General features: G+C 42.8%; 2 protein-coding genes across 34 annotated transcripts in view; both read right to left on the minus strand.

Annotated features, from left to right (window-relative positions):
• The window catches only part of LOC135250069 (protocadherin gamma-A11-like), a 69,944-nt gene extending 59,491 nt beyond the window's left edge, over positions 1–10,453 (minus strand). For both annotated transcript variants that reach the window (XM_064325961.1, XM_064325960.1), the window contains exon 1: positions 7,307–10,453. In XM_064325961.1, coding sequence (XP_064182031.1) covers positions 7,307–9,754 — 2,448 coding nt within the window. In that variant the 5' untranslated portion in view covers positions 9,755–10,453. The remainder of the gene's footprint in view (positions 1–7,306) is intronic.
• Positions 1–15,901, minus strand: part of LOC135250064 (protocadherin gamma-C5-like) — a 232,254-nt gene that overhangs the window by 65,731 nt on the left and 150,622 nt on the right. Inside the window, exon 1 of one of the 32 annotated variants that reach the window (XM_064325920.1) lies at positions 10,816–13,646. The exons of 30 other annotated variants lie outside the window; for them this stretch is intronic. In XM_064325920.1, the coding sequence (XP_064181990.1) occupies positions 10,816–13,245 (2,430 nt within the window). In that variant the 5' untranslated portion in view covers positions 13,246–13,646. Of the gene's footprint in view, positions 1–3,359; positions 7,280–10,815; positions 13,647–15,901 lie in introns of those variants that run through there. One more of the 32 variants, XM_064325950.1, reaches the window with a different exon arrangement.

Consider the following 15,901-nt stretch of genomic DNA (forward strand, 5'->3'; position numbering starts at 1 on the left):
GCTCGGTATTATAGCACAGTGATATTACAGCACAGTGATTATCACAAAAAATAAAAAAACAAGGTGTTAAAATCTCTATGTTTTCTTCAAAAGCTAGCACTCTATTCTTGCAAATGAAGCATGCATACTTGATTATAAACACATTGAATGTGATAGGCCTTGTCTGACAGTGAGAATGCTTTCAAAATCTGATACACCAAAGGCACACGTTGAATGAAAGCTACAGTGCGGAACAGAGATTGGTAGACCCAGATAGTGGTATACCTTATATGTGATATACTAATGAATTGCATCTGTAGAGTCTGCAGGGGTGATAGCTTTCAAATCAATTAGTATCGATGATTCAGAGGAAAAAAGCAGAGGACTAAAAACTGCCTGCAAAAGCAGAATGTGTGTGTGTGCCAGAGACAGAACGCAACCGAGATTCCACTCAAAGCATGGACTCAGATCACAGGTAATCTCGTTTGTTTCATGCCAACTGCAATTAGGCCTGTTTCTAGACCGTATAACAAACAGGACAGGCACTGAGCCAGAGCCACTGTAGGAGCCACCACACCACAGGGTCATTCCACTCTGAAACAGTAGCAGGGGTATTGGACAGCAACAGACGTGGGTGCTTTTACAGTCTGAGACACTCGTGGGGGTATGGCACACTGGTACATCCGCATCTCTCGGCTTGGCATTTTAAATCTGTAATCCAGGTCCCTGTGTAGGAAGCTGACTGCCCCCAGTCATACTAGAAGCAAAATTTGACCTTTCCGTGAGCCTCAGCTCTGGACGTTCACAGGTGCTAATCCTCACCCCCGAGAAACAGGTACGCACAACATTCAGAAAATAGTGAAAGGAAAACACATCCCATTTGTGGACAACTGACCGACAAGCCTGCCAAGACAGCCAGTGAGCCAGAGCCCGTTAATCACAGCAGCAGCCAGCTCACAGCACTGACCGCGTCCCGTACCCAGGGGTCAGACTTCGAGGAGCTCTCCTCGCGTGCACCGAAGCGCCAGGCCTGCCCGCCGTTGCCCTCTCGCTGACACGGGAGCGCAGAGCGACCGCAGAGCCGGGCCCCAAGCCCAGCTCCTGATCTCGCAGGGTGGGCAGGACGTTCCGCCTCCGATTCAAACATCTGTCCGGCTGACAGCCCTGAGAAGGGAAGCGGTTCCCCCCCCCCCACTCCCACCCCCCGCATGCAGGATGCAGATCGGGGGGTTTAATCAGACGCCGCAGTATTTACCGGCGCTCGCGGCTTGGCGGAATTCCCTGTGAGGCCGCTCCGTAATGACTCTCAGCCGCGGGACTCGGCCGTCGGAGCGCAGGGGGGTGCCGGGGACAGATGTGGGGACGGATTGCTTGCAGACGGGCCCGGGATCATTACGACTCCGCTCGCCATGCCTGCGAGGCGGTGGCTCCGCCATTTCCTCCCGCCACCAACCCTGAAACAGCGGCTCCCCAGCCCCCTCCCGTGTCCCGCACGCTGGACCAATGACGCCACAAGTGTGATGCCACTTTCTGATATGTTAACACGGCTCAGGCACGCAAATCCTTTGATCTCACATTTACACTCTGGGGAAAAATCTCTGCAGAAGTTTATGTGGGGAGTTGGAATGCCATGTGTTATGCATTTCCTCCCGCGTCGTAAAACTCAGAGCCATAAAACGTTAATGACCCCACTAGTGGCAGAGTCAGTGTATCGCGGGTTTATTATAATGTAAAGGAGAGTATGTTTGACGCCTACAGACCTAGTTTTGCAATACTGAGAGTATTCTACAGGCATGCCATCTCAATCCAACTGCAGACATTTATCAATTTGAATATAGCTATTTCCTTATTTACAGAACTGGTACCATTAGAGGTGTTATGCTGCATCTATTGTTTAAAATAATTACAACATCTAAATTAATGCAATATACAATGTATTATGTGGGCTGAGTACCTGATACCAAAAGAGTACCCAGGTCAGCAACATGATTTTCATTACATTATATGCATCACATGTTGAACCATGAATAATGGCACGTGTCTTTGTATTGCTTCAAAGCGAAAGCCACTTATTGCACAAAGGCTTTATTAAACTAATTTCAAAAAAAGGTGTGCCTTGACTTGTTGGCTTTTTATAGACCCTCAGTGAAAGGGAATACCTTTAAAAGAATAGTTGGATTTTAAATAAAAACAGGAGCAAGAGTGTGTGTCCATTACGCAGAGGTGGAAAGGCCAGGGGTCAGACAGTAAAATCCTGCCATGTCTTTCATCCACCCGTGAACTCAGCCAGCTGATTTCACCACTTCGCTCGACCTCCTGGCTGAAGAATTGGCCTAATTAGCAAACCCAGGTGACTGGAACAAAATCCTGGGGAGGACATTTACTTTCTGAACCTGGATCTTCCACCTCTACCATTGCACACACAGCAGCATGCACACAGAGTCCCTGCTCGTGAATGATCTGCTTCGCCTCCATTAGCAGTGCTATGGCCCTGCCTCCCTGCTGCCTTGCAGGAACAGCACAGCAGTGAGAGAGAGAGAGAGAGAGAGGAAACAGCTCAGAGCTTCGGTGGCTCAGTTCCAGCATCCTCAATTCTCCTTCTGCAGTTATCAACACAGCACAAACTAAAGACACATTAATACGTACATAATTTTCTTTTCAAGTGAGTCTACTTCTTACTTTACATCTCATCCCAGTATGAGTGAGGAAGAAAGCCTTTTAAAATAATTGTGTTACAATTAAGACAATTCATACCAGGAAGATTTAGTGGAGGTTAGTCCAAATAAAGCATGAAGTGGCAATATAGATGTATCCTTTGACCAGGTACTCCCTCAGATTTTAGTCCTCTTTAATAGCAAAATGTGGCTGCCTATAAAAAAAACCTTTAATAAAATCGGTATCTCCAGGCAACACTTGCCAGTGCTCCCTGACCTTCCTTTTTGCAGCTGGTGATACAGTAAAGAATGTGCACACTAAACACCATAGACCTATGATTGGTTTAGTCATACAAAGGTACACTTGTCCACGGGTAAACCAATCAAATATAATTGAATTTCAGCATTAAACAGTCGATCACACTCAAATGTTACCCTGGAGTAGGTCTGTATCTCAAGTGTACTGTTACTTGCGGACATAACACCATAAGCGGGCCAAAACCAGTCCAATTTGCATTAAATGATTCAAACCAGATCATGTAGCCGGTGATATAACCACTGACATAATCATATAGACAACATTTTACAGACCACATTCACCTGAAACATCAACAACCCCCAGTTACCTGAGATCGTGATTTTTAGCAAGAAACCTAACAAATCTATTAAATTCATCACATAACAACAATGGGAAAAGGGGTAAATTTGTACCACTCAAACGCTCACCTGATTCTCTAAATTCTCCCCGAACCCTTTCTCCTGCACGTGCGGCAGTGTTTGGCTTCCACTGGCCTCCAGACTAATGATGCTCTGACTGCACGGTCTGATATCCTTCAAATCGCTTTTTCTAGAGTCAGTAGTTCGGTAGTTATACACTTGCTGAAGAGTTCCGGTGCCACCGACGTCTGCGTAAAATGGTGGGTAATACGGTATAACTGGGAGGTTTGCGTTCGATTTATAATATAATCGAGATTGTCTCCATCTATAGAACTTGACTGAGACTATGGCAATGATTGACACAATAAAAAGAAATGATACTACGGCCAGTGCCAAAACTAAGTAAAAAGTCAAGTTGTCGTTGTATTCCGTATCGTGCGTAAAATCGGTGAACTCTGAGAGCACTTCCGGGATGCTGTCCGCAACCGCCACATTGACGTTGACTGTGGCAGAACGGGAGGGCTGTCCACTGTCCTCCACTACAACAGTAAGCTTTTGTTTTACAGCATCTTTATCAGAGACCTGTCGTGAAGTTCTTATTTCTCCATTTTGTAAGCCCACTGCAAATAAATTTCTATCTGTCGCTTTCAGCAATTTATATGAGAGCCATGCGTTCTGTCCAGAGTCCACATCCACAGCGACCACTTTAGTGACAAGATAACCAACGTCTGCTGAACGAGGCACAATTTCAGCCACCAGTGAGACACCTGTCTGTACTGGGTACAGAATTTGAGGTGCGTTATCGTTCTGGTCTTGGATGAAGATATTTAAAGTGGTATTACTGCTTAAAGGAGGGGATCCGCCATCTTGAGCTTTAACGTGTATTTTAAAATATTTGATTTGTTCGTAATCAAAAGACCTCACTGCGTGAAGTACACCGTTGTCTGAATTAATTGAAACGTAAGACGTCAGCGGAGATCCATTCAAAGCACTGTCTTCAATAAAATAAGATACACGAGCATTAGGACCCCAATCAGCGTCATTTGCTTTCAGGGAAAACAGAGATAAGGATGGCGAGTTATTTTCCATCACGTAGACATTGTAACTTTCTTGTTCAAACTGTGGCGGATGATCGTTTACATCCGTTATCTTTACCATTAATGTCTGCGTACTAGATAGAGGCGGAATGCCTCCATCTACTGCAGTAATTGTAATGTTATATTCTGGTGTCTGCTCTCTGTCTAGGACCGAATCCGTCACAAGACTGTAGTAGTTAGTTAATGACGATTCTATTTTGAAAGGGATGCTCTGGTCGATTGCGCATGTAACTTTACTATTCTCTTCTGAATCCAGGTCTTGCACATTTATCATAGCAATTACAGTTCCTGGAACTGCGTCTTCCGACAGCGTGTTAGAAAATGACATTAGCTTTATTTTTGGAGCATTGTCATTAACATCAAGTACATCTATGAGTACTTCAGCTGAATCGGTTAACCCTCCTTGGTCTTTAGCTTGTATTTTAATATCGTACAATTTATATTTTTCGAAATCTAAATTCCCAGCTACTCTTATTTCGCCCGTGAACGTATCTATGGTGAAAAGCTCTGTTATAGTCGATGTAGCATGTTGAAATTCGTACTGCACGTTATTATTTGTTTCGCCATCCGCGTCGGTTGCGCTTACCACTGTTACTAATGTCCCAACAACTGCATTTTCCGGTACGGATGCTCTGTATACCCCTTGATTAAATAATGGGGAATTGTCGTTCGCATCTAGGACCACAATGTGAATTTTTACCGTGCCGGACCGTTTAGGATTACCACCATCAACAGCAGTCAATGTTAAATAGTGGTGATCTTGCTTTTCTCTGTCCAAATTAGCCTGTAGAATCATTTCTACGTTTTTACTACCCCCAGGACGGCTTTGCCTTTTTAAAGTGAAATGATCTGTCGGGTGGAGAGAATAACTCTGGAGGCTGTTTATACCAACGTCTGTGTCGACGGCGCTTTCCAGTGAGAAGCGCGCTCCCGGTACGGCCAATTCGTTTATTTCCAGTTTAATTTCAGTTCGAGGAAAAACTGGGCTATTATCGTTGATGTCTAATATTTCAACTGTCACACGATAGAGCTCCATTGGGTTCTCGAGAATCACCTCAAAACTGAAGCTGCACGCAGACATTTCCGCACATAGCTGCTCCCGGTCTATTCTCTCCTTCACAATCAGATGCGCTTTCTCCTTGTCCAGCTCAACGTACTCACTGGTGCCCGCGGTAAATATCCTAGCGCGCCCTGAAGCCAGTCGGTTAGGATCCAATCCGAGATCTTTCGCTATATTTCCTACGAAGGAGCCGACCACCATTTCTTCTGGGATGGAGTACCGAACCTGTCCAGATGCCCAACGATTCATAATGACACAAAGAAGCAGGTACAATGGCCATATTAGGACCAGGTTTTTCGATGCCATGTCGATTTCGCGTTGACAAGCAACGGAATTATTATATAGCCAGAAATAAATGTCCGAAATCGTAAAAAAAATATTTTTGTATTGGTTATTTTATTTTGGAATGCACTGTCCTGTGGTGTAATTCAGGCACTATGAATGCTATTAACTGTGCTTCTCGATCTCGTGCTGCGCAATAATGTGGGAGGTACTTGAAAGCGGGTGTGCAGAGCAACCCTCTCGTGATCAACAGCGGCACTTAGGGTCCAAATGCAGTACTGCTTCACACGGTTGTGCGTTCTGCTGCAAATAACTGTTGAAGGAGAACGACAATATAATAGCAAATTTCCTTATGGGCCAAATGTTCTTTTGGACAGCTCCGCGCTGCAACACAGCGTCGCGTTACAGTTTTCTTGGCTCGAGTTTTAAATTCCTTCCCAACATCAACTTGATATAAACTGTGCATAACCAGACTGGGCTGTAGACATATTTTCATTTATGCATCAAACTTATCAATTAAAAACCATGCAGCAGTAACATTAAGATTATTATTAGTCCACACAGTAAACTTTACAAAGTTGGGTTAATTGAGAGTGTGGAACAAACGTAATCTGTGTAAGGCTGACTGGACAAGAGCGTCTACCAAACGACAAAATTGCATTACAATGCAGACCTACTGTAAACAGGAGCCGACTTTCCATGGAAACAAGTAGGATATTCCTATTTAATACCCTATAATATAAGTCCTAAATTACATTGGTTTCTGTTTAATGTTAACGTCTTAAAAAGCAGGACATATATTATGCATAATTATTACATAGGCAAATGTATATATTTCCCAAATACTCAATACATTAAACAATTAAATAAATAATAAATCGGCTTAAGTCTAGTAATGGTTTTGCCCTATAGTATTTGTATTCATATTCGCACAAGCTTCCTACTGGACACCACGTTGCAAGGGGAAAGTAACATAACAACATACATTGGTCTGTAAGGAATTTGTCATAAAATGTAATAGTTGACTGGAGTTGCCCTTACGTAATGACATTAGGAACCTGTATAGGTGTACGTGTTTGCACGTGGCTTGTCAGACAAATCACAATTATTATTACAGAATAAGCAGGTGGTCAACTCCTTCCGTCCCTGTTTTTTCCTAAATATAGGATATGCAGACTAGTTGGGGGGTTGGCATTGTCTTCGAACGTCCAACGAAACTGTACTGTATTTTATCACACCTCCTACTGAATCCGCATTAAAATGAACTGTTTCAGCTTCCACGGAAGGGAGACAGAATTTTTTATGTTAACAATACGGGGATGACAGCCCATCTGCTTATAACCTATACTATGTGTGGTACACTCGCAGAAGCATAACACGATATCAATTAGTACACACAGCCTACATATAATTTTTTTGCATACTCTCTACGCGACATAAAATACATTATATTCGCATGAAACCATAACTCAATTCAGAATCAAACATTCAGTTCTATGGCTGTGCGTATTTTCCTCAACACGGAAATGTAATTCATTTTCGTTCTATAGGCTACAGCTACTCGCTCAAACGCTCACCTAGTTTTCTGAATTCTGTCCGACCCCTTTCTCCTGCACGTGCGGCAGTGTTTGGCTTCCACTGGCGTCCAGACTGATGATGCTCTCACTGTACGGTCTGACATCCTTCAAATCGCTATTTCTAGAGTCAGTAGTTCTGTAATTATACACTTGCTGAAGAGTTCCGGTACCTCCGGCGTCTGCGTAAAATGGTGGGTAATACGGTATAACTGGGAGGTTTGCGTTTGATTTAAAATATAATCTAGACTGTCTCCATTTGTAGTATTTTACTGAAATTATGGCGATGATCGACACAATAAAAAGAAACGATATTACAGCCAATGCCAAAACTAAATAAAAAGTCAGCCTTTCACTATATTCCTTGTCGTGCGTAAAATCAGTGAATTCCGACAGCACTTCCGGGAAGCTGTCAGCCACTGCCACGTTCACATTGACGGTAGCAGAGCGTGGGGGCTGCCCGTTGTCCTCCACTACAACAGTAAGTTTTTGTTTTGTAGCATCTTTATCAGTGACCTGACGTAAAGTTCTTATTTCTCCATTCTGTAACCCCACATCAAACAGCGCCTTGTCTGTCGCTTTCAGCAGCTTATATGAGAGCCATGAATTCTGCCCAGAGTCCACATCAACAGCGACCACTTTAGTAACAAGATATCCAACGTCTGCTGAACGAGGCACGATTTCAGCCACCACAGAGGCACCAGATTGTACTGGGTACAGAATCTGAGGCGCGTTGTCGTTCTGGTCCTTGATTACGATGTTCAGAGTGACATTGCTGCTTAGAGGCGGAGACCCCCCATCCTGAGCTTTCACACGAATTTGTAATTCCTTTATCTTTTCGTAATCAAAAGAACGCACTGCGTGAACTGTGCCACTCTCTGAATTTATTGAAATGTAAGGCGAGGGCGTCATCCCATTAATTTGGTTGTCCTCCAGAAAATATGAAACATGCGCATTGTTACCGGAATCATTGTCTTTGGCACTCACTGCAAATATGGACGTCCCTGGTGCGTTATTCTCCAGAACATAAGCGGTGTATGTGTGTTGATCGAATAGGGGCGCATTATCATTGACGTCTGATATCCTCAGAGTCAGAATCTTGTTGGTAGAATGTGGAGGGGATCCCTCATCCATAGCTGTAATAGTTATATTGTATCCAGAAACCTTCTCACGGTCCAACACCTCATCTGTGACCAAAGTGTAAAAATTTGAAGATGACGATTTGACTCGAAAAGGTAAATCTTGCTTAATGGAACATCGAACTTGTCCGTTTTTTCCAGAGTCTAAATCCTTTATATTGATCATTGCTATTACCGTCTCTGGTGCCGAGTCTTCGGGTATCGGGTTCGAAAAGGACATTATTGTAATTACAGGAGCGTTATCATTCACGTCTATAATATCAATCAGCACTTTACTGGAGTCAGTTAACCCTCCTTGGTCTTTCGCTTGCACGTTTATTTCATACTGTTTCGAATTTTCGAAGTCCAACAGTCCAGTCACAGTAACGGATCCCGTATTTTCGTCGATGGTAAATAATTCGGAGATGCTGTCAGCGGCATGGGAAAAGGAATACGTAACTGCGCCATTTGATCCCTTGTCTTCATCAGACGCGCTAACAGTCAAAACCGTAGTGCCCGGTGAAGAATTCTCCATCAGAGCGGCTTTATACAGTGTCTGGCTGAATACGGGTGCGTTGTCGTTTGCATCCAGGACAACTATGTTTATTTGAGCTGTACCAGATTTCTGAGGGCTGCCCCCATCAAATGCGGTCAGGATTAATTTGTGTTCTTCCTGTTTCTCGCGATCAAGTGGCTTCTGAAGCATCATTTCAACGTATTTAGTGCCGTCTGGGCGTGACTGTAGTTTTAGTGCGAAATGATCTGTCGGATGTAAGGTATAAGTCTGAAGAGAATTAACACCAACATCAGAATCCATCGCACTCTCAAGCAAAAAGCGAGCAGCCGAAACGGATAATTCACTTATTTCAAATCGCACTTCTTTCTTTGGAAACACGGGAGCATTGTCATTAATATCTACTATTTCTACAATAACGCGGTGCAGCTCCATTGGATTTTCCAGTATTATTTGTAAATGTAATGAGCACGGAGACACCTGAGCACACAGCTCCTCTCTATCAACCCTTTCATTCACCACCAGAGTGCCTTTATCAGAATTCAGACCGATATACTCACGACTGTTTTCCGTAAAAATTCGAGCCCGGCCCAGTTTTATTCTTTGCACTTCCAGACCCAGATCTTGTACAATATTCCCCACGAACGAGCCCTTCACCATCTCCTCTGGGATCGAATAGCGGATCTGCGCGCGTGCCACCTTTGCGGCGCAAAAACACAAGAGGAGAAGCCGCAGTTGCCATTTCCACACACGACCGACATTCCCAGCAGCGCCAAGCAAACAAAGAAGTCCCATGTTTCTTTCCTCAACATAAACCATACATCTATATGCTTATTTTCCGAAACGAATTTAAATATGAGCGATTCAACGACCTGATACCCAGCCCTGAAGACATCCAATGTATCCGTGTTATTCTGTATCAGGAGCTTTGACAGCGGTGAGCGTCTCTTGTGTGAGTTTGGGATCCCTGTACATGTGATTGAAAAAATTACAGGAGGGGCCAGCAGCGCGTCGCCACCCTGATCAACAGCGGCACTCAGAGCTCATATGAGTTACTGCACAGCCAGTCTTCTGGCACAACAAGAGGCATCTTCAGCCGCATTAAAGTGATATCTTGAAGCGACTTGGCCTTAAAATTCCGTTGCCGTTCTAAGTCAGTCAGTGAACAATGTAACGTCATAAAAGTTTTGACCTGGTTGCAAGTCCTTAATCTGGTGATGAATGTTAAATTCAGAACCATCAGGTCATTCACTGAATTGCGCACGCGACATGGGCTTTATTTCGTCCTAATGAATATTACACAACAAAACCGTGTTAAATAAATTCTGTAAGATTCCAAAATAAGCTACGTGTAAGGTCCTCTACATACTTAAAGTTCTCTATTCAGAAGATTCTTCACTTAACAAGAAGATTCTTCTTCTGTTGTGTAATAAAACATTTAGTGTCTAACACCTTCCTCACTTATACATAGGTGTTCCTTAAAAATGGGAAAATATCACCCCTTAGAAGACGCTAGGAATAATAATAATAATAATAGACACGAGGTAAAACACCTTTGTCTATTATTCACAATGACTAATGAAACCAAAAAATTCTGAAACACTTGTCAAATGAAAATGCTGTCCAATATATGAGACTTCAAATATGTGAATTAAAAAATAATAATAATCCAAAATTCAGTATAGTCCCACAAACGTGATCAAACATTCATGAAGTTTAGCAGTAATCGGTGACAGATACAGAAAGAACCATTACAACAATGGTGGACTGCTACACATGCAAAAACATCAGGGAAATATAAATATGTCTGCATCATTTGCAATCTCAAGAACATAAAAGAGATATGTGAAACAATTAAGCACTTTCCTTCTTAAGCTCACCTCATCACAGTGATGTGAATCTTCAACGACCATTTCATTCTGCACGTGCGGTAGTGTCTGTGTTCCACTGGTGTCCAGACTAATGATGCTCTGACTGCAGGGTCTGATGAACTTCATATCGCTTTTTCTTGAATCAGTAGTTCTGTACACATCGTAATTATAAACGTTCTGAGTTCCTGTACCTACAGCGTCTGCGTAGAGCGGTGGATAATATGGAATAACTGGGAGATTGGCCTGATAGAAAATGCGAGATTGTCTCCATCTGTAGACCTTGACCGATATTATTGCAACTAACGATGAAACAAACAGGAAGGAAACTACAGCCAAGGCCAAAACTAAATAAAAAGTCAAGTTGTCATTATAATCCTTGTCGCGCGTAATATCAGAGAATTCCAAGAGCACCTCTGGAAAGCTGTCCGCCACCGCCACATTCACATTCACTGTAGTTGACCGACAAGGCTGACCGTTGTCTTCCACTACAACAGTAAGTCTTTGTTTCACAGCATCTTTATCCGTGACCTGGCGTAAAGTTCTTATTTCTCCATTCTGTGAGCCCACTTCAAACAGCGCCCTATCTGTCGCTTTTAGCAGTTTATATGAGAGCCAGGCATTCTGTCCAGAGTCCACGTCAACAGCGACCACTTTTGTGACAAGATAGCCAACTTCAGCGGAGCGAGGCACAATTTCGGCGACCAGAGAGACATCGTTTTTAACTGGGTATAAAATCTGAGGGGAGTTATCGTTCTGGTCACTAATTAAGATGGTCACCGTGACATTGCTACTCATAGGCGGAGAGCCTCCATCTTGAGCTTTCACACAGATTTTGAATTCTTTTATTTTCTCGTAATCAAAGGAATGCACTGCGTGAATTACACCACTCTCTACATTTACTGAAATGTAAGTCGAAGGTAATATTCCATTGGTTGGTTTGTCGTCTAGAAAATATGAAATATGCGCATTATTACCGGAATCGATGTCTCTGGCTCTCACTGCAAATATGGACATCCCCAATACGTTATTCTCCAAAACATAAGCGGTGTATGTCTGTCGTTCGAACAGAGGCACGTTATCATTGACATCTGATATCCTTAACGTCAAAGTCTTGTTGATAGAATATGGAGGGGATCCCTCATCCGTAGCTGTAATTGTTATATTATACTCAGAAACTTTCTCGCGGTCCAACGCCCCATCTGTGACCAAAGTGTAAAAATTTGTAGAAGACGATTTAACTGTAAAAGGTAAAGCTGGGGTAATGGAGCACTGAACCTGGCCATTCTTTCCGGAGTCTGAATCTTTGATATTAACCATTGCTATGACAGTCTCTGGTACAGAGTTCTCCGGTATCGGGTTTGAAAAAGACATTATTGTTATGACCGGAGCATTGTCATTCGCGTCTAAAACATCAATGAGCACTTTACTGGTGTCCGTCAGTCCCCCAGGGTCTGTCGCTTCTACGGTTAATTCAAGTTGTTTCATTTTTTCGTAATCTATAGGACCACGAACGGTTATTTCACCAGTAATGGGATCAATATCAAAAAGATCTGAAGCAGTGTCTGTTATGTGGGAGAACGAGTATGCCACCTCCCCATTTGATCCTTTATCCGAATCAACGGCACTGACTACCATGACAACGCTGCCCTTGAAGGAGTTCTCAATTAAGGAAGCTTTGTATAGTGACTGGCTAAATACGGGTGCGTTATCATTTGCGTCCATGACAAATACACTAATTTTAGCTGTACCTGATTTCTGAGGGCTACCACCATCGTAAGCCGTAAGAATCAATTTATGCTCCTCCTTTTTCTCTCTATCCAGCAATGATTTAAGCATCATTTCTACATATCTAGTTCCATCAGGTCGTGACTGTAGCTTCAGTATAAAATTATCGGTTGGATTAAGGGTGTAAGTCTGAAGTGTATTTACTCCAACATCAGGATCTTTCGCACTTTCAAGCGAGAAACGTGCACCAGAAACCGCTAATTCACTTATCTGAAAATTGATTTCCTTTTTCGCAAAAACTGGAGCATTGTCGTTAATGTCTAATATTTCTACAGTTACGCGGTGCAGCTCCATTGGATGTTCAAGAATTATCTGGAAATGTAACGAGCACGGAGACACCTGAGCACACAGCTCCTCTCTATCAATCCTTTCATTCACCACCAGAGTGCCTTTATCAGAATTCAGACCGATATACTCACGACTGTCTTCTGTAAAAATGCGAGCTTTCCCTGATTTGAGTCGCTTCACTTCCAAACCGAGGTCTTGCACAATATTCCCCACAAATGAGCCCTTCGGCATTTCCTCGGGAATTGAATATCGGATCTGTGTGCGCACCACCTCGGTGGCACAGACGCACAAGAGGAGAAGCTGCAGTTGCCATTTACACTCTCGAGCCCCGAACCCAGAAACGCCAGCGGAACAAAGAAACAACATTCCTTTCCTTTAACGCGAAGTCGTAAGTCAAAATCTTTAGGTTGTTCAATCTGTGGTATCGCGGTGAAGACCCGTTAGCTGGCCTTGGCCGCGACTTTTTGTAGATCAGTGCGCTATTGTGTCCCGTGATGGTGTATAATAAGGTGTGTGAGTGTGTGTGATGCAAAAGCGCAGGCGGGGGAGGCGCGGGGCTGGGTAGGAGTGTTTAAAACATGGCAACACTGATCAACAGCGGCACTTAGAGCACTGATGTGTTATTGCAGTGGGTACTGTACTAAAGCGTGCTTTGTGGAAAATATTTTGAAGATAATTTGGCGATAACGTATCGCAACACAGTTTAAAGGTTTCATGTTTAGAAATGGAACACTTGTACATAATTATCTTGCTATAACAATTGAATGAAACAAACACCATTTTGCACGATAAATCATGAAAGGCGTTTACAAATTTACCAAGAATTTCTCTTCAAACGAATTAATTAAAATTGGCTTATACAACACATAATACATAGTTTGAATAGAATGAAAGAAAAAAAATATGAACTAAAAATTATGGATTGCATTGCTTTATAATGAAGATTCTAAAATAATCAAAGTAAACGCCATACAGATAAAATAAAGCCTAGATTAAATAAACGTCCTGAACATTAAAATCCTGCACTTTAATTGTACAACCGATCGTCACAGTCCAGAGCTTACCTGATTATCTGAATTGTCATTAGCCCCTTTCTCCTGCACGTGCAGCAGTGTTTGGGTTCCACAGGCGTCCAGGCTAATGGTGCTCTGACTGCAAGGTCTGGCATACTGTATATCACTCTTTCCTGAGTCTGTAGTTCTGCACAACTCGTAATTATATACATGCTGAAGAGTTCCAGTACCTCCGACGTCTGCGTAAAGTGGTGGATAATAAGGGATAACGGGGAGACTTGCGTTGGATTTAAAAAAGGATCTTTCACGTCTCCATCTGTAGCATTTTACTGACAGTATGCAAATTATGGAGACTATAAAAAGAAATGAAACTACAGCCAAAGCCATGACTAAATAAAACGTCATATTATCGTTATAAACCTTGTCTTGTGTAAAGTCAGTGAATTCCGAGAGCACTTCTGGGAAACTGTCCGCCACCGCCACGTTAACATTCACTGTTGCTGAGCGAGACGGCTGCCCGCTGTCTTCCACTACAACAGCAAGTTTCTGTTTCACAGCATCTTTATCCGTGACTTGGCGTAAGGTTCTTATTTCTCCATTTTGTAAACCCACTTCAAAGAGAGCCCTGTCTGTCGATTTCAGCAGTTTATATGAGAGCCATGCATTCTGTCCTGAGTCCACATCAACAGCGACCACTTTAGTGACAAGGTAGCCAACGTCTGCAGAGCGAGGTACCATTTCTGCCACAACAGAGACACCAGTCTGTACTGGGTAGAGGATCTGAGGCGCGTTGTCGTTTTGATCTTGGATAAATATCTTTACCGTTACATTACTCCTCAGCGGAGGAGAGCCTCCATCTTGCGCTTTTACGCGGAACTGGAAATCCTTAATCTGCTCGTAATCAAAAGAGCGCACTGCATGGATGACTCCACTGTCAGAGTTCACTGACACATATGAAGAAACTGACACGCCATTAATGGTCCCTTCCTCCAGTATATAAGAAACACGAGCATTCTGGTTCCAGTCAGCGTCTCTGGCTTTCACTGCACATATAGAAACACCCGGACTGTTGTTTTCTTTAACGAATGTTTCGTATGAACTCTTTTCAAAGACTGGAGCATTGTCATTCACATCTGATACTTGAATAGCGAGAGTGACGCTACTGGAAAGTGAAGGCACTCCCTCATCAGAGCAGGTTACACTGATGTTAAACTCAGAATTTGTCTCTCGGTCCAATACATTATCAGTAACCAAACTGAAAAAGTTATTTGTTGTCGATTTAATTGCGATCGGAATATTTTCGTTAATATAGCATTTTACTTGGCCATTATTCCCAGAGTCTGGGTCTTGAATATTTAAAATGGCAATAACTGTGCCGGGGTTGGAATTTTCAGAAATTAATTTTGATTTTGACATTATAGTAATTGCAGGCTTATTGTCATTCGTATCAATGACATCTACAAATATTTTACAGGAATCCGATAGACCTCCATAGTCTCTAGCTTGTATGTTGATTTGATAATGACTTCCTTTTTCATAATCAATATGTCCGATTAATTTTATTGTCCCATTATAATGATTTATTTCAAAAAGGTCACCCATGTCGTCTGCAACGTTAGATATTGCGTAACTTACGTTGCCATATAAGCCTTTATCTGCGTCAGACGCACTGACTGCCGTTATAACGGTGCCTCTAGGAGCATTCTCTGTAACTGTGGTCTTATAAATTTTTTGCGTAAAAACAGGAGCATTGTCATTTGCATCAAGCACTGTAATAAGTACACGCACAGTGCCTGACATCTGTGGATCTCCGCCATCCATTGCCATTAACAACAAGGACATCTCTTCTTGCTTTTCTCGGTCTAAAGCTTTTTGAAGAACCATTTCTACACTTTTGCTACCGTCTTGTTGATTATGCAGTTTTAAGATAAAATGATCAGTCGGCTTAAGCGAGTAGCTTTGAAGACCATTAACACCAACATCCGGATCCATTGCGGTCTCTAGCATGA

Source organism: Anguilla rostrata, chromosome 3 (assembly GCF_018555375.3).
Source record: "Anguilla rostrata isolate EN2019 chromosome 3, ASM1855537v3, whole genome shotgun sequence".
NCBI classification, from domain to species: domain Eukaryota; kingdom Metazoa; phylum Chordata; class Actinopteri; order Anguilliformes; family Anguillidae; genus Anguilla; species Anguilla rostrata.